Raw genomic sequence first — 20747 nt, forward strand, 5'->3', positions numbered from 1 at the left:
GACCTTGCAGCTGCCATACTCGCAGAGGTTTCTCTTCAACTTTAATTACTCCACTATTAACTTGTAATCATATATGACACCAAATGTACAAGCACTGAGATTCCTAGATTTTGTAAACACAAACTCCTTGGATCAGATTGGCAATACACCAACCAGGGGTACAACCACTCCTGATCTGGCCCTCACTGATATGGGAGAGTGATGCAAATCCCCTAATGTAATCTCTTCTTTGGTAAGGTCAGACCAGAAAATAGTCTCCTTTGAAATAAAAATAAAACCTAGAACCCCAGCTAACCCTGGAATATTCAGGAACTAGTTTAAGGCTAACCTCCTGCTATTTAGTGATAACCTGGCAAAATTTCAAGCTGCTATAAACCCTGAGAACACTGCTGCCTACATGAAACTGTTCACAGAAACCCTATACAAGCATGTTAATAGCTGCATAGAGGCAGCTGTACCCACCAGGAAGAAATGCAGAACTAACAAAAAAAAAAAAAAACAAGCCACCCTGGTGAATCACAAAATCAATAGGCTGTATAACAGAAATAAGAAAATCATGGCAAAATTAGGAGGTGCAGCACCCAGCAGGATAAAAGCACTCTAATCAAATTAAACAAACAACTCAGAGGACAAATAAAGTCTACCAAAGCCAAAGAGGTAAATTTGGCCACCCAGTCCAAGGACAACCACAAGGCATTCTTTAGCTATGTCGATAACCTCAAAGGCAATACATGATTGAGTGTAGAGTGCAGAGCCCATTGTTAATGGAGCCACCTATACTGAGCCAGAAGACATAGCAAACCTACTGGCAGGTAAATTCAGCTCCAACTGTACCCCTGTTTCCCCCTTAACTTTCCCTTGCAAATGTCATCAAATATAAGTCCCCCTGCTATCACTACGGAACAAGTCCTTAATGCTCTCTCTGAGGCCAAGAACACTGCATCAATGTGCCCAGACAATATTCTAGGATGTCTTCTAACTAGCATATTCCCATCAGGATCTCTGGAATTGATACTTAACTGTAGCCTCCAGACAGGCTTTATGCCTCATGAATGGAGGACAGCAACAGTCATCACTCTGCACAAAGCTGGGCCATCTACAGACCCTGGAAACCACACACCCATAAGTCTCACTAGTCTCATATACAAAGCCATGGAAATAATTATTATATAGATGATCAATAATGACATAGGAAACCTCCAGACACTGGACCCAACCCAATATGGTTATGTCAAGGGCAGGTCATACCTACTCAACCTGATGCAATTCTTTGAGAAGGTCACCAAAGCAATGGATGAGGGTAAAATGGTTCACACTGCCTACCTTGACCTGGCCAAGGCATTTGACACAATACCCCGCTCAGGCATTATTGACAAACTCAAGAGGTTAGGTTAAAACCCTCATGTCACCCAATGGATAGCCAGCTGGCTCACAGACAGGACCCAGGAAGTTAGAACTGGGGACTCCACTCTTCAAAGAGGCCAGTCACAAGTGGAGCCCCTCAGGGATCTGTCCTGCAACTGCTTCTTTTCTGAAGCCAAGGCCAATGTCAGTGGTCTCTAGCTGACTACATTTACAGATGATTGCAAATTAAGAACTGTTATTGAATCCTCCACTGACACAAATGTTGGCCAGGAAGGGCTGACACAGACAAACAACTGGTGTCAGAGCCATGGACTAAAACTAAATGCCAAGGAGTGCATAATGGTATTCTTTGGGAAGTCATCCACTCCTGGTAACTATCATATTGAAAACACACCCTATGAGTTGACCGAGTAGTCAGGGGCTTGGGGACACAAAGACAGCAAACTAGCCTTTGACCATCATGTGTCTACAGTACTGAAGAAATCATTCTTTGTTGTGCAACTTATAAACAAAGGTATGCCATCTAGGTCCAAGGAAGTCATTGTTTCACTGTATTCAACATTAATTAGACATATCTCTGAGTACAATGCCCCCTTTGGTATGTTCCTAAACAGTCACATGCAACAATCGGAACGTCCACAGAGGTTTCTCACTAAAAGAATATAGGGTATAAGTCACATGTTCTACGCAGATCACCCCAAGGCCCTATCCCTGTATTGTGTCTCCTACAGGCTGTTGAGAGGAGATCTATGCCTGGCATACAGCGAATTGTTGTACCCCACTCTGATGGATGTCATGCATATCCACAAAACAAATGGCACCAGAATTATCCATTCTAAAGGCTAAAACATTTCCTGTGATATAAATAGGACCTGCTGGAGAGACAGGTATACATACCAGAGACTATCCCTTCTCTGGAACAGGCTCCTCCAGTCATGTGAGCAGTGCTCCACCCTAACCCATTTCAGGTGTAACTTGGACAGCTGGATGGGGAAAAGGAATTTCATCTCTGGTTTGTCACCTATTTTGCTAATGGACACAGGCAACTTGAAAATAGTTCAACTCCCAGCCCCCTGCATGTAAACGTTTCATCTCCTAAAACCCTGATTACATTTATCAAGGGTACCAGAACTTGTCATAGGTTTGGTATGAATGGCTAAGGTTAAAAAGGCCCTCATGGTGGTTAGCCCTGTAAACACCTTTGAAACTATGAACCTATGAACTCACTCAATGTTCATTTACTTCCATTGAAACTTGGCTTTCGAAGTCTGACCTCATTCAGAATCCAAAAATGACAAAATTACTTCTTTTCACCCCTAAGTCCACCACTGATTGCAAAACAAACTTCAAGATCACCTCCATGAACAACACAATAACTGAAGTCGTTTCCAGCACAAAACTACCAGGTGCCACTGTTGATGCTAACCTGAAATTTTATTTAGATATTCAACAAGTTGTCAAAAAGCACACATAAAAAATCTATTTCTTATGCAGAGTTAAATGTTTTCTTTGTGAAAGTATCAGGACAGCCATCACTTCCTCCTCCTATCTTCTTCCTACATATGCCACAGCAATTTTCACCAACCTCTAGGCCACACAGAAGAGCAAGCTTGAGCAGAGCTTCAATAAACTAGTCAAATTTGCATCCTGCAAAGCTTGTACAACTCATCACTGCATTGCCCTTAAGCACCTCAAGTAGCTAGAGCTGCACCACTATCTCAGTATATCTCAACTACAAGTAGCACACAGTGTAGTGCATCACCCTGAAAGGTGCCCTGCCCTAGGCTGTGTGCTACAAAGGCACATGCTAACCGGCAACTCCACTCTAATTATATACTTCTGCCCATGGATCAAACATCCACCAACATATCCAGAGGTACTCTGTATTCTAGCCATGTGTCTCACTCCTGGAGCTCCATCCTACTCCCTATTAGTCCCACTGAAAACTCAGCGAACACTCCTCCTCCTTAAGGCTTGATTATGTCACTGTTACTCTCCAGAATATGATTACCAAGTACCAGTACAACAGTAACAAATACTGCACTTAAAATTCTGTTGACCCACCTCAGTACTGAAACTGTAGCATCATTCCTGCAGTGTACTATTCCTTATATGTATTAAGTGTATTTGGGAGCCTTTTGTATTACCATGTCTATTATGTACAAACGTATGTCTTGTGCATTGCTATTATGTGTATGTTATGTTTTAGTCATGTAGAATGTGAAAATTGTGATTGTACAATGTAGTGTTCTTGAACTTTGTGTGCATAAAGCTTTTCTTCCTGGGCCTTCTGCCCAGCTGCACATTCTCAGTAAACAACAATAAATAAATAAATAAATAAATAATCAAAGAAGTAATTTCTTCAAAAGTAAACTCATTTATAATGTAATTTAAATGCGGCAATAAACCATAGTCAATACCAACATAAGATAATTTACTTGTAATATCTACATGACAGTATACCTTTACAAAGACTATTGGTAACTTGCAGCTACACCATAGATAGAGTTGCATCCCTATGTGCTCCCAGTACACTAAATTTGGGAGATCACTTGCTCATGTTCGAGGGAATCAGATGATTACTTAAGGCTGTAGTGCACTGTTTGGGGTAGTTTCTGTTACCCACTTTTGTATGATTATGGAGTTTGCATAAGTAAGTTCAGGGTATGCAGGAGGCATGCCTCCCTACATGAGGTTGCAGAGGGGCCTTGCCCCCTTCATGTAGAAACACTTGATTTTGGCTGTCTCATTGCTTTGCAAATAACTGGCAGCTATTAAGGACTTGGGAGAAGGAAGTGCTACTCAAGCAATCCGTTTTTTTGGTTCTTTCATAGAAACAAATTTACCTTCTGGTCAAAAGATGAATGTTGTAGCTTTTAATAAAATGGAGGAGGCTGTCCTTAGGAATGATGCATAGTTGATGTGTGTGTGATAAGGGAGTAATATCTGACTTCATGAGTTTCTTTTTTCATCTCATTATGCTTTCTACTACCTCAGTATTAGCTTTGAAGAATAAAGCCGGGTTGTGGTCCTGGAATTCCAGCTTCAACTAGTGGCTTTGGCACTTAATGATGATTTAGGGAACATGGGCATGTGGGGTGAGAGATCATGTTAGGCATATCAGAAATGGAGTTGTGACCAAAGCGGATCTGAAAGATGATGTTGGCTGTGGGGGTGGGGGGTGGCAGAGAAGGCATGATTATACTATTGAAGCTACAGCAGGGGACACGTATGTATATTCATTCTCCACATTCTGCCTAGCCAAACACACACACACGCACACACACGCACACACACGCACACACACACACACACACACACACACACACACACACACACACACACACACACACACACACACACACATACACACACACACACACACACACACACACACACTCGTACATGCACACATGAGCACACACACATACACACACGCACATGCGCACACAAACACGCGCACACACACACATCACTCTAACAAAAAACATGCTCAAAAGAGAATTAGGGCTTACTGAAAATACCTTAATGAGCTGTAGTGTGATGGCTTTCACCTGTTGTTTTCCACTTCATAGTTTCAACATTCTTCTGTAAGGGAGGCACTTCCAGTGTAAGAGCCCAGGGAAGACTGTCAGGGTGTGAGGGATGGTGGTATTATAGGAAGCTACCATGAGGAAGCCTACAGCCAGCAGCCTCAGGGTGCATGAAAAAAAATATTCTACATTGTACTCCTTGATGGACCTCATTGTATCAGATTCCCTGTTCACTGCCAAGCACTGCATTCTTCCAGACCCAATTAATCCCTCTTTACTGCAATCCTTATCAGGGTCTTCCTTCAATCTTCCCTTGTGGGAGCATTTCCGCATCCAGGGAATACAGCCTTGTTAGCCATTGTAATGTGTTATGAGCTGTCTCATGGTAACAAAGATGCCATGACGAAGGGAAAATATGGGTAGACAGCTATAAAGTCAAATAGAAATAGGGCCAGTTGTAAATCCATAGGCAGCCTATACATTACAGCAGGACTTTAAACCCTCTGTCTCTACTATTGCAACATGTCTGTTAATGATGTATCTAGTCTATGCTGAGAGTGAGTAACAGAGTGTTAATATCTCCATTTATTCCCTTAGGATGAAGAGTCATTGTAGGTCTTTAATTATCCCCTTGCCCTTCCCTCTTCCCCAACCAGCCCTCTAGCTGCCTGGGGCTCATCATTAAACCTTGGTCATTGGTGTAATAATCAGCAACCTCTGCACACATGGGCTGACTGTTCCACTGGTTCATAGGTTCATAGGAGATTACTAGGCATAAGGCTTAAGAACCTTTACAAGCCTAGCCATCATTACCCAAATTTTACCTGATTTTCAATCCTTAAGGGCTAGAGGATGGCTTGGATTTGTGTTCATGTCTCTGAGTATTTTACAGACTGCCCCTGTCCATAAGGGACATGGGCAGCACCTCAGGAAGAAATTAACAATTTCCCATCCATTGATCCAAACTACATTTGAAGAGGGGCAGGAAAGGGCTCTACATGCAGTGAATTGGAAGCCTGTTCCTGAGAAGGGCTAATCTCTAAAACACACATCTGTCTCTCCAGCATATTTTGTTCATGTCGCAGACCAGGTTTAGATCCCTAGACTGGGTGACTCTCATGATTTTTGTCTTGCGAATGTATAACAGTTACAGTACATCAAGCCTAGATTTGTGACGGACTTGTGTGTTAGGCATAGATCACCCCTTAATAGTCAGTAGGAGACAGAGTAACGCTATACGGCTTTTAGTCTATTCACATAGGACATGTAGTTTACACCCTGTATTTTTTTTTTTTTTGTTAGGAACCTCTGAGGCCGCTCCAACTGTTACAAGTGCCTGGTCAAGTAGATGACAAAAGGTGCATTGTACTCCATTATTGGTCTGATGAGGACCGAGTACAGTGGGACTATAACTTCCTTGGATCTGGACGCCATGCTGCCCTTACTTATAAGCTGTGCCATACAGAAGGACTTCAGTAACATAGGGATTTATCACAAGTTTTGTGAGTTTATCTATAATACCTGAGTGGGGAATTGTGTCAAATGCCTTAGCCAGGTCAAGGCAGGCAGTACATACTGTTTTACCCTCATCCTTGGCCCTAGTGACTTTCTCAAAGAAGTCCACCAGATTGAGCAGGCAAAACTTACCCCTGACAAAGCTGAACTGAGTTGAGTCCAGTGTTTGGTTTCCTATGTCGTTATTTATCAAGTTGCCAATCATTCTTTCCATTGCCTTGCATATAAGACTAGTCAAACTTATGGGTCAGTAATGTACCAGGTCTGTTGATGGTTTCCCTTTATGCAGAGGGATAACTGCAGATGTCCTCCACTCCACAGGGACACAGCCATGAGGATCTTAATCTTCTGCAAAATTGTGCCTCATACATATCATCATGACACTGCGGTGGTGGTGCTGCGGTAGCGTTGTCGCCTCATAGCAAGACGTTGTCCCGTTCGATTCAGCTAGAACGTCTTCTGTGTGGAGGCATACGTGAATGGGGCATGCCTTCGTTGAAGGTTGTGTGTCAGGGCTGGTAACCCGGTACGTAAAAATCCACTATCAATCATTAGTGGACCGGAGTTCCACTGTGGCGACCCCTAACTGGAAAAAGCCAAAAAACACAAACAAACATATCATCATGACACTAACGTTTTAGCTCTTTAAATAGTATGGGACAGTAAACAAAACGATCTTAAAAAGTACTTGTGGACTTAATAAGACAGCCCTGGAGTGCATTTCAGGCTATAGTGTATTACAGATGATATGAGCATTATGCTGTCATGCTACTAGATGCATAGCTCATCTAATTTCATGTTCATAATGAATGGAGTTAGAAAGGTGCGGAAATGAGTAACTAATTAAAATTCTTTACTTTTACTCTGTATCTTAATACACATCTAGATATGATTCTTTATTTGCTGACCTAAATTAAGTGGTTACATTTCTCTACCCTACATTAATAATTCTAACCAGAATGTGAGGACCCAAGAAGTCCTGACCTCTACCTAATGGAGTAGGACAGTACATAACTTTTTTGGTTCTGAACGAATTACTCCACAGATTGAGCCCTTAGATGTTACAAATTCCTAAGGTCAACATAGATAATATAAAGTGGCTTTTTGCATTGTTGGTAGCTCAGCTGGTAGTGGCTTCACCTTTGATTCTGGAAGATCACAAGGTGGTGGGTCCTATTCCACTAAGGTGCTTGTACTAATTTTCCATTATTGAGACACTAGTACAATATAAGGGGGAGGTTGTAGCATTCCTGGTTGTGCCATCTTTCAGATAAAATATTAAAGTGAGGTATCAGGTGCCTAGATGGTGATAGTTCAAGTGGACGTAAAAAATCCCATGGCACTTATTGAAAAAGGCAGAAGAAATTCCCAGGTACCCTAGCCAAATTCCCCCTAATCAGTATTAGCACCACTTTTTGTCTCACCTGAATAGAGGCGTTGGTTCCAATGGGACTAACTTAATCAACAAAGGATAAAATAAAATAAAATAGTATTCAGAGGCTTTTCCTTCTATAAATATATATTACATACTCAAACATTCTATCTTCTGACAAGGGTATCCAATGAGACCATACCTTCCTTAGTAGAGGCATCCATGACTTATCTCACTTTTAGTATTTATTTAAAATTATCTGCATGTGAAACAGAGCTCATAAGCTAACTGCCCTTGTGGGCTATTTTAAGCCTAGCCAATGATTCCATGTGAGAATCAAACGCTGCAGCTTGTGTCTGCATGGGAAATACCTTCAGCATTATACCACCCTCTCTTCCTCTATGCTGATCTCTCTTTTACTTATTTGGTTTTGGCCTGACATTCAGAAGTTTTTTTTTTCTTTTTTTCATCAAGGCTAGTGGTTTTGTGTCCTTATATGATGTGTATGGATCTGAAATTGGAGCCTGGTGTCATTTCATCCCATTCTATTTCATGTTTTTATTATTTTATTATTTTTTATTAATTATTGACTGGATAAAATCACTAGGCACAAGCCTTTTTTCAATGGTAACATGGGACACAGCCTATTTACAGTTAACAAATATCTAGATCTGTGGTATATGTTGTAGTCACTTGTCATATTTATATATTTGTACCCAGATAGTAACTAGATTCCTTGATATTCGTGAAAACAAACAAAATAAACAAACAAAAATTGATGTAGTGTTATATGACATGAGAATAAGCTGTTAGTTTAGTGCAAATGACTTCTCAAGTGTGAGCTGAAATTGAAGTTCACCCACTAGTTCTGGATTCCACTCCCTCTGTCTCCATTTGTATAGCATGTGATCATTAGTAAGTCAGTAACAAAATGTTGGCTCTTAGGTTCCGCCTCAAAACAACCTAGACGATTTATTCAGGTAAACTGAAAGCAGTCCACTGAATCTATCCCGTTTAAAAAATGTAAAAAGACTAAGAAACATAAAAATACACTTAGGGTTTGCATTATTCAGTAAACTGGATTTTGGGGGGAAAACACAGATCATGGGAACACACATAGTCTACGTAGGGAACCAGATTTTTATTTTATTTTATTTGGCATTTGTTTACCAGGAAAGTCCGACTGGGTAGGTAACCTGTTTTCAGCGGAGGTCCTTTCTCCTGCCCTGTGCTGTTTTATGTTACTCTGCACCTTACATCACATTTTCCTCTTTCATGTACAGTAAGTTCTCACTTGCTATCATTCCAGTTATATTACATGTGAACCCATATAGCACATCATTTTTGAAAGTTATTATTTCTGTTTTACTAATCAATCACATCTCACTCTATCTGCAGCATGACTCTATATATTGTGCTGCTCTTTTCTGTCTGCATGCTAAACGACAGTGTTTCCAGTTATTCATGTAAATGCTCATTAAATAGATGATACTATGGCACATTTTCTGTCCATCATAGTAATTATAAAACCTACATACAAGACTGCATCATTGGAGCCTGTTTTTTCTGCCTCTCACATTGACTTTGAAACTTAGTGGAACATTTTGTAAATGGAGTTGTTCTGCCTGAGACTCCTGGAAAAATGATAATGTCCAGAATGACTGGTAATCAAAATAAATGAAAACATAAATAAATAAACACACATTAAACAAATAAACTACAATAACATATTATGGCATTGAATAGGTATTTTAATAAATGTATCATTTAAACTACTTACCACTGGCAAATGAAAGTATAAAAAAACAAGGGAAGAACAAAACCAAGAATGTGTTCCTCATGATCAAAAGCTGTAGAAGAAAACAAAGCCAATGAAAAACAACATGATAAGTTTATTGCAGGAGGCAAACTGCAATCACAGTACCACAAATTCTTTGCCTTACCTCTTGTTGTAGTTTGCCTTCAATATTTCTCTTGTACACTGTTTTAGCTAACTGCACTGTTTCCAGGGATTTTCTCTATGGCTGCTTTTATGTCTGAATAATGCCCTATTTATTTTGAGCCTGACTGACCTCATAGCTTGGTATGGTAAACAGTTGTACAAGTTAATTTGTACAACTCCCACTTAGTCAATAGCAGCTGACAGGTTCTTATTGAGCAATCAGATTTTTCTGCTTTACTAAATAATGTTTCGATATATCTATAGCTTAATGTTCAAACTGTGTGCACATCTGCACAGTTATCTAGTTCAGATGTGCACAACACAACACAGATTAATGACAGCAAGGCCTGCCAGTATTTTCATCTTCCTCGATTGTTGTATTTAGTCCCACTTCTGATAACTAGTCTATGATACCAGTTAGCACAAATAGTTGACCTCTCCAGGTAGGATCACATCAGTTCCCAAATGTGTGTATTTACTAAGTAACATTCATTAAAGGGTCAAGTATTTGCTCAGGTTACTAAAAAGCTATTAACAGAAAGCTTGACCATATGCTAGAATGTGTAGAATGCTTGCTAACAGCCTACAGTAAAATTTCTGAGCATCTTCCAGTCTTAGCTGTAAAGCTCTAGACAGGATTCATGGGAGCTTTTTTATTTTTTTCTTCTATATTTTGCACATCTATATTTAAATCATCTATATTTAAATCATCCACATCACCCCATTACCATTGCTGGAACAGACATCTGCATGATCCTTCTACAGTAATATTTAGTTAGCTGCATTTCTTATCATTTGTTTTTTTTAAATGTGCAGGTATATTCTTATTAATACTTCATGTAGGAGCACATACATTCCACACAGACAGTAAATGGAGGTCATAACTGAACTCTAATTCTGGATTTCAGGCCTAGACCTAACCACTGAGCCTCCTATACTCTCATTACCCCTAAATGGAGGTCACATGACTGAACTTGATTCCGGCGTCGAGGCCCAAACCTAACCACTGCACCTCCTATACTCCCATTACCCCTAAACGTTGCCTGCTATTGTGCTACAGCCTCATTTTCCATCATCACTGGATGCCTCCCTCTTACTTTCAGTTCATCTGCCTGCACCATCCTTTCCTGTTGCCATGGTTTCTCCACCTGCAGGCTCTCAGCCTTACCCAATGATCTTCTCATGCAAAGGAACACATTCTCTGCCTTAGCTAAGAAACCGCCTGATATGAAAGGGCATGACTGATGCAAAGGTAATGTAGCTTTCCAGTCACAAAATGAATGGCCTTTTATTAAATTAAATGTATTAGTCATTTTTAAGAGTTATGAACCATAACAGAGTGCAGCAAAAAAAAAAAAAAAAAAAATTCCAGTCTTTTGGTTTATTTCATTTATTTGTTAAAAGTGTAGAGCACTGATCCATGTAAACCCTTTTCAGGCTCAGACAAGGAGTACTGCCTGGTTACGGGACTTTCTCAGAATCTTACAGCAGCAAATGAAGACTGAGGGTATCAAACTCTGGACTACATGAAGCAGCTTGTTAAAACTGTATAGCCTTAACCTCCTGTACTAACTGCCAAAAAATGTTCATTTATATATGTACTTCATTACCAGTAGAAACTAGAGCACATTACCATGTGTACTCCAATGGTCCGGAACTGTACCTCCTGCTTCCTAAATATAAAAAAAAAAATACAAAGACACTGGAACACAGACATAATGTAATCCCTTTTATTGCACCAACACAGGTTTTGCAGTTGCTCAAGCTTTCCAGCTGGCATGAGCCCTTTGTCAGGAGTTATTAAGATACTGATGTTAACAGTGCTTAAATATCTCCTTGGACCAAGAAAAGGAAGTGCAGCATTTATTTCCAACTGGCTAAAAAAAGTCTTGAAAATGCTAGGATGGAAAACATGCACCTCAATCTACGTTTGTGTGTGTGTGTGTGTGTGTGTGTGTGTGTGTGTGTGTGTGTGTGTGTGTGTGAGACAGGCCGAAAGTGTAGAATAGGGTCAAGACATTATATAAAATCAAAGTCTGGCATGTTAAATTAGAGTTTGCATTCATTAAGCAGAGAAAATAACATTGAGAGACTGCTCTGACATTTAATGAGACAATAAATCTCAATATAAGAGATATGTAGAAATATTAGTTAAATCCAGAGAAGGAAAACAAAAAAGTTATAATCTGTAACTGTTATAGATTTATAGATTGGTACTAATCTAACAACCTGAGGGCCTTTCTAAGCCTAGTCAGGTATTCCCAGAAGAATAATGACATCATGTATCCAAACAGGACATTGAGGGCCAGGCATTTATAAGCTACCTCTGTCCATAATGAACATGGGTACTAGGCCTGGAGTTAATTTGTTGACAGTCAGTCTTTGTCAGACAGAGGTTTTGATTAAGAGAGAATATGAATTAGCAATAATGTGCAGTTCCCAATAATGAGAAAGGCAGGGACTACTGAGAGAATAAGCTACAGGGTTAGAATGTATGGATATTGTATGCACTTAATACACAAAACAGGCTGTGTACAGCTACCTGAGAGAAAGAAGAAGAAAAAGAGAAATGAAGGAAAATGGTGTTGTAACACAGTATGAGGTTCTAACGAACAGCAGAATTGGATAAAGTCGTATTACAGTGTTAAAACTGTCTAAACATTTAGGCCTTAGCTGACTTTTAAGTTTAACATTAGTATCTAGTCAGAATACTGCCTTGTGTGAAAATAACTATTCTCTTCTGATGAAGAAAATACAGGTACTAAAACATAGAACCAGTAACCTCAACACTTACTGCTGATACTCTGTAATAGTCATCAGATGGGATTAGAGTACATTGATAAAATCATTCACATTCGTTACCCTAAGGAAAAAAACATCTGTTGCTGTTCAGTGCATCTTATTTATGTCCATTGTTAGTTGCTCAAAAGGAAAAGTTAGGTATTATAGTGTCTCATAAAACCAGTATCAAGGTTCATACCACTGACAGATTGGACAACTGAATTAACTTAATCTCCATTGTTTTCTTTCCAAATACGTGCAGGAATGTCCTTTAAGAACCATAACTGTCATGCCTAATGTAGAATGATCAGACTGGGAAAAGTGTGCTGATACTGGCTTTTCAGTCATTTTATTTGTTACTGTGTGTCTATAAGCATTCATCTTAGTTCTGAGTTATTGGCCTGTTTCTCCTATGTAAACTGTCTATGGACATCTCCTACACTTGATTACATAAACTACATTTTTGGAAGTACATGTAAATGAACCTTGTACTTTGAAACTTTTGTTATGTGAAATAGTTACATTGCAAGCTGTAGAAATCATATGGCATATGTTGCATCTTGGATGGTTGTGGGGTTTTATGCCATTCTGGGTTCTGTTCTGTTCTTGTCTAAGTGAGCTTTTGACAAGAAGATCTTTAATATGGAGGTTGTTTAAATGACAGTAGTGGGATCTCTTGAAAAAATGTCTTTCATCTTGTCATCCTCACTGAGCATTGGTTGGAGGTCCCTTACGATTGTGTACAGTTTTTCTAAGTTCTGGATGACATCTTGTCACTAGTAGAACTCTATCACATGAGGTTCTACTTATTATACCGCACTAGCAGAACTCTGTCACATGAGGTTCTACTTATTATAAGGCACTAGTAGAACTCTGTCACATGAGGTTCTACTTATTATACTGCACTAGTAGAACTCTGTCACATGAGGTTCTACTTATACTGTACTAGTAGAACTCTGTCACATGAGGTTCTACTTATTATACTGCACTAGTAGAACTCTGTCGCATGAGGTTCTATTTATACTGCACTAGTAGAACTCTGTCACATGAGGTTCTACTTATTATACTGCACTAGTAGAACTCTGTCACATGAGGTTCTACTTATACTGTACTAGCAGAACTCTGTCACATGAGGTTCTACTTATTATAAGGCACTAGTACAACTCTGTCACATGAGGTTCCACTCATTATACTGAATTGGCTGTTCTCATGGTAGCTGTATTGATCTGTCTAAAACTCTGTTAAACTCCCTGGCTGAGTGACCTTGAACAAGCATAGTGACTTTCAGCTGTGCCAACTATGTGTCTGTCTGCCTCATTAGAGCAAATGCAGTGATTTCAAACTGCTTCCTGTAAATAACTGGTTTCTTTGTGTGGCTGGGATTATTACTGCTTCTGTACAGCTGCATCTGTCTGTCTCTTAGTTGGTTTCCTGCAGACAGTTGTCTGTAGTGCACATTTTGTATAGTAACTTTAGTATCAAGGAAGGTTACACATGAGACCGAGTACCCCAAAGGCAGTTTAACATATTGATGGATTCTGCTGAGTCTTTGAGGGAATTCCTCAAGGTAGTCAATGCTATGTGTCCAAATTATAAATAAGTCATTGATGGAATGGAAATAAACTATTGGTCTATGTGTTTACAGTGTTGTCGAAATGCTTCCTCTAGGTTTGCCTTGAAGAGGATTGCATATTGCCATTTTGGTATCCATTGCAGTGCCCATAGTCTGAACATAATGTTTCCCATAAAGTTAAAATTACTATGTGTCATAATAAATTCTAGGAGCTTTCCCACTATATCTGCAGTAATGTTGTTATAGAATGGCTTAGATTACTGATATGTATAGTGAAAGCTATCACCTTTGAATTTTGGAAAAATGGCCTGAACGTTATATAGTTTATAGTATTTAATGTTTGTGTATGCAGAAAAAATATTTAGAACTATTTATATTTAAAAATAGACTAGGCCATGGTGGTGCAGCGGTTAGCATTGCTGCCTCATAGCAAAAGGTTCTCCTGTTCAATTCTCAGCTGGAGCACCTTCTGTGCAGAGTCTGTATGTCCTCCCTGTGGTCAAGTGAACTTTAAAGACATGCAGGTAGGTGCATGCATGTGTGGGTATGCCTTCTTTGAAGGTTGGGTGCTGGGCTGGCAACCCAACATTGTAAAAATCCACTACCAGTCATTAGCAGACCGGAGTTCTGCTGTGGAAACCCCTAACTGGGAAAAGCTGAAAGACTAACAATTTGTATTTAAAATATAGCTAGTAAAATTCTTGTGAATTTACAGGTATTGAAATAAGTTTTGAGTGAGACACATTTTAGACAATATCACTGGAACCATTATCTTATATTGTATATTAAAGAAATTCTAATGTCAAAATGAGTAAATTCTTGCATAAGTTTATGGTGTGAACTTAATGGGTCCTACGTAAGAAGGAAAGGGCTTTGTCTGACAAACTTACCTCCTGTGCCACATTGGCTGTGGGTAATATTTGACTTTCCTTGTTAGAAACAACACATGGCAACATTGGATGGCACAGTGGTACAGCAGTAGCATTGTTGCCTCACAGCAAGAGGTTTCTGGTTCGATTCTTGGCTGGAGTGCCTTCTCTGCAGAGTCTGCATGTCTTCCCTTCATTTGTGTGTTCCTCTGGGTACTCTCGTTTCCTCCCATGTTACAAAGGCATGCATCTGGAGCGTTTCTCCCTGGGCCTCTGCTGAAAATTGGCTTTGTTCCAAGTTAGACTTTCCCAGTAAACAAATGACAAATAAATAAATAAATATTTGGTGCATGCAAAACACAGTGGCCTATGAATCACACCAATTCATGAGCCTACCTCCTGGCACTATTACACACTGTGATGACACAGTGGCCTATAACATCATGCCGATTCACAAACCTACCTCCTGGCACTATTATAGACTGTGATTTGTGTACATAATGTGGTGTCTAAGGTTGTAGTGTTGCCTCAGTTGGCAACAAAGAGTTGTTGTGACAACTTGGCATTTCTTTTTTGTTCCAGCAACAACAATAAACAAAATATAATCAAGTGTAACTGCAATTCAGAGAGTATAACAATACAAACACATTTGTATAGCTCAGTAGAATAAACACAAATAATCAGACCCCGGGATTCAGGGAGCTGTATTTTCCATGCAGGAACAGTGTAGGATCTTCTGCATAGAAAATGGCTGCCGAGCGATTCAGGATAGTGCCGTTTTCAAGTACACGGGTGGCCCTACACTGTTCTAGCATGGAAAACCGGCAAATATGCAAATCACCTCATTTGCTTGTGAAAACCATGCAAATGAAGTGATTTAGTGATTCAATAAAGTGTCAGGTCTCTGTTCTAGAACAGTGTCAGTGCAGAATTGTATTCAGAAAATAACTGAGTACATTTCTGCAGTTGACAAAATGGAGGCATGACAGTTCGCTAAAAAGCATGTATTATGCACCTTAGACATGCCAATGGACAAATATAAGGCCATAGGCATTAAAAGTGATTGATAATTATGAAAATTAAACTTTTTTTGGCCAATCTCAGCCGTTTAAGAATAGGGCAGCGACGTGCAAATGGGATCGTGCCAAAAAATAAAAATAAAATGGGAAAACTCAATTTTAAGTTAAATCTGCATTTTGCCATAATAGTCTATGGCATGCAGAATGTAAACAATACTAGGGAGCACTGGTTATCAAGGGGAAAGGGTCTGTTATAGTGCAGTAACTAATGACCTACACACTGGGGTATGCAAATGAGGGGAGTTATACTGAATCACATATTTCTTCAAAGTGTCAGCTTGTACCTAACTGTGTAGGTACAGCAATACGACAGTATAAGTCTAAGAGCTGAATGACTTCATAAGGGGGTGTGTCATGCTTGTTGCAAGCTTATTGGAGCTCTGTGGCCCATGTTTGCCCTTAGGTGAGCACAGCTAAGGAAGGGTGTGTGTCAGATGTGCCTGAACACTGTGTACATAGCCTAAATGGGTTTTAAACATAAACAGGAAAAAAAAAGGAAATGGCAGCACTGTTTACATTTCAGCACTGGGTATGCAGGGCGTGCCTCGGGGCTTAAATATGGAGGAACTGGGAAGGGGAAACAGCAGTAGGAAGGCAGTCAAGGAGAACTAGCATAGCTGCCAGATGGAATGTATCAGAATCAGCCATTTACACATGCAGCAGCTCAGCACACTACTATAAACTCTGCAAACACCTTTCAGAATGTTTTTTCCCACAAACTCTACACCACTGGTGAACACGGATGGGGGATTTTTAACTGGAAAAACTAACTAAAAATGTTAGAGGCTACTGCTACTTTAATCCATCAATATGTGCTACAGACTGAGGGTGGTAAGGAGGAGAATGCTGACAACCAACCCACAGTGAGGAAGAGGACGAGAGTGTACAGACCCAGGGTAACTTACCAGGGCCTGGAGATAGTGGAGCGCTACAGGGTGGACAGGGACATTCTACAACAAATCATCAAGCTGTGCAGGCCATGCCTCGTACACAGAACTAACAGAGGGGAACCCATCCCAGTGGATACCAAGGTATGTGTAGGCTTAAGAATACTAGCCACAGGTACCTTCCAAAGACCAACTGGGGATATCATGGAGTCTCACAGGCATCAGCATCCAGGGTACTCCACCAGTTCCCAGTAGCCATGAGGCATTGACCAGAAGTATGCGTCTCTTCCACCATATAGCAGAATACCCTGAGGTAGTTGGTGCTATAGACTGCACACACATACACATCAAAGCACCACCTGGTGAGCAGGATAGGGTCTACATAAACTTCAAAGGCTTCCCCTCCATCAACTGCCAGGTCATGTGCGATACCCAGGGCATTATCATAAACGTGTGTGCTGGCAGCCTTGGAAGCTATCATGACTCCCCCATCTGGCATTGCTCACAGCTGTATCAGGGGTTTACTAGGGGGAACATCCCATATGGCCATCTAGTGGGGGATGCTGGCTATGCACTGGTGCCATGGCTGATGACACCCATCAGAAATGCACACACACCTGAACAAGAACACCATAATGATGCACACCCACAAACCAGGATCATTGTAGATCATGTGTTTGGGATGCTCAAGTCACGGTTCCACTGTCTTAACATATCCGGTGGAACCTTGCAGTACTCTCCCAGCTACATGTACACAAATGTTCATAGTATGTGCCATGCTACATAATACGATCTTGTGGAAACAGCTGCAGCAGGAACAGCACTGGACAGGGCCACACAGCCCCCACCATTGCCAAGGCCAGAACAGGCACAGAGGGACTCGGATGGGGAACTTCCTGAGCTAGCCCCTGTAGGCAGAAGGAGGCATGCCCAGTATGCCCAGGCCTTGGCAAAGAGGCAACACATAGCACACACACTGACACTGTAGGGACCCAGGGACTGATACCTCTCTCCGACTCACACATACAGGAAAAGGGATGCCAGACATGACACTACCTGTGCTTTACCATGTATAGGGAGTGTACTACATGCAGCCGACATAGTCATCCCTCCAGCACCATCCTCAATACTGGCCCAGCAACAAGGTAAGTCACCCTTCCTATCAATTACTGAATGGAGTAGTATGTTCTCATAGTTGTATGTATGGTATAGATGCAAGCATGCAAGGGAACTGGGCGGCTGAATGGGATAGCAGCTGACAGCTGACAGCTATATGGGACAGCAGGAAATCCATAACAAATACTGGTGTCAACATACTAGGCAGCCCTACACAAGGTGACAACCCCCACCGCAGTACATATGATGGCCCAAATAAATGTGGGTGTCAATAGGTCACACACATGGTTGTCAGTGAGGGTCACATACCCACCACCAGCCTCACCCAGCAAGACAGGTGTAGATAACCATAAAGGAAGGCCGGGCTAAGTCCCACAAATGATGGCAATGGTGAACAACCCCCCCCTCCAGACCTACACACACATACTACAACAGGTCTGGCAGTTGCATTTTAGTTCTGAAGGGTAAGAAGTCTGAAACTAATGTTTATGCCATTAAAATCTAACATGTATACTCTACTGATATGCCTCCTTTCTGCATGATAGGTCACAATACAATATGAAATGAAAGCCAACAGAGTAACCAAAATACCAGTACAGTCATTGCAAATGTTTAAAGTCCTCAGGTGTGCACCCCCCCCAACAATCCCATGTAGAAATGCAGTAACATGTAAGTTTGAGGAGTAATATCACTGGAGCACAGATTGACAGAGCTTTCCCAATCTATATTATTGCATGTGTGCAATATGCAGGGGTCAGTGTGGTAAGTTTGTTGTGTGTTTAATATTGCCTGGAAGTGGTCAGCATGTGGGCCTGGATGGTTGCGTCTCAGTGGTCTAGGTACAGTACAGTGGTCGACAGGGTCATGTTCCAACAACTGCAGTGCCAACCATACTGCTTCACAGCTACACCAATGTCAGCAGTTGTACATACTCACTGTCCAGATGTCAATATCTTTCACCATTGGAAAGCTGGACATGCCATGAATGAGGGCCCATACATAGAAACAGTGCACAGATGAAAGTAACCTACACAGAGTGCATATAAAATAACTGTCAACTGCACACAACTTTGGAATTATACATAAAGGTTAGCATCAAATTAGTTGTCCTTCTAGTATGGAATGCTGGTAGTCTGGCCAATCACTGGCAGCTCACAAAAGGCACAGTTATAAAGTAATGACAGGCTGCCCATGTCCACACACAAGGCAGCATAAGGGGAATGTCTCGGGTATATCTGTGAGTCAGGTGCCAGTAGCTTCCATATCACACATGCACTCAGCTCACCCCACCATCAGCCACAGGTTTATCACAGGTCATATCCTTGCTGTAGAGAATGAGTACAGCATGAACCCATCTCTGTATGGGAACACATACATGATGCACATGCTGAATAGGTCTTCAATGCAGGTGTGTCCCTAGCTATAAGCAGCAACCTGACCACATCCAGACTCATGGATCAGCATGAACAGGAAGGATTGACAGGAACACCTCAACCACTTACCACTGTCACCTCAGGGTAATCCACTGGTTTGCAGCTTGGGAACATATGAGTGACAGAATGCACTGGCCTGCTACAGATGGCCTGCAGCACTCTCACATGGCCTGCAGTCCTTTGGCAAAGACCCATGCCTCACCCATAGTGCCAATGTATGGAATGTCAGGGGGTCCTAACTAACAACCTAGCGCAGTACACAGAAAACACCTGCTAGGCCATACTGACAAATGCCAGTAGCATGCCTCCCCATGTCCTACTGCAAGAACTATGGACCAGGCCATAACTACTACTGGGATAAAGGCCTAACTATAGGGATACCTTGGAGATATTGCTTTCATAATGTTAGGAAAAATGTGTGACGTCTGAAACTCTAATGTCTGCCCATACTACCCCCTGACTGCAAACCCATGAATGAATAGCCACAAAACTGCTTGTAAACCAAAATTTGAAGGTAAACTGACCAAATATATGAGTCCTGCCTCTGGATAATCTGGGTGTATCCGTACAGCGGAGAGGTATGGCCCCAGCAGGATATGGCCATTCCATTAAGTTGAGAAAAGCACAAGGAGGGTAATCCCAGCCAGCACACTAAGAAGGTGCTGCACCATTTACACAGAACCAGCAGTCTATTGTCTGTAGCTACCCCTCCACAATGGCAGGAGTGTGCCAGAATGTGCAGTTTATATGCCTCAGAATATTGGTCTCAGCTTCATTCATCCTGTATGTCCCTGGTAAATAACTGTGAGCAAAGAATGGCATCTGTCAGTAGTTGATGACATGATACATCACAATGTAAAACAGTACATATGTCAGAAAATCCATGTTACAACCAGCCATGTTACACAAACAGCACAGACAGCAATAGTTACAGTATCGCCCGTATGTTACGCCCATTGCGTCTCCATATTGGCAACCTATCTACAGATATCCAGCAGAAACAGATGGCTAAGTGTAGGTGTAGCACACAAAACCCTGGACTGAAGTCGAACCCTCCCTGGAATGGATGCACACACTCAATATAGAAGGTCATACTAGGCATGCTCCTACATTCAGAGAAATGCAGCCCATGTCTGACAACACAGTGGACTATAGTTATCTGTTATTCGCAGATGTTTGTGCACACACACCAAATTGTACACCATTCATACTTCACACACACACACACACACACACACACACACACACACACACACACACAATAGGAATACTCACACATATC

General features: G+C 41.1%; 1 protein-coding gene across 1 annotated transcript in view; it reads right to left on the reverse strand.

The window, feature by feature from the left end:
* LOC122795051 (pentraxin fusion protein-like) overlaps window positions 1–20747 on the reverse strand; it is a 60371-nt gene that overhangs the window by 30390 nt on the left and 9234 nt on the right. The window contains exons 2-3 of the mRNA XM_044063627.1: window positions 11361–11400; window positions 9566–9635 (exon numbers count right to left, since the gene is read on the reverse strand). Coding sequence (XP_043919562.1) covers window positions 9566–9635; window positions 11361–11400 — 110 coding nt within the window. The remainder of the gene's footprint in view (window positions 1–9565; window positions 9636–11360; window positions 11401–20747) is intronic.

Source organism: Protopterus annectens, chromosome 2.part1, assembly GCF_019279795.1.
Source record: "Protopterus annectens isolate FY-2018-M chromosome 2.part1, PAN1.0, whole genome shotgun sequence".
Taxonomy (NCBI): Eukaryota; Metazoa; Chordata; order Ceratodontiformes; family Protopteridae; genus Protopterus; species Protopterus annectens.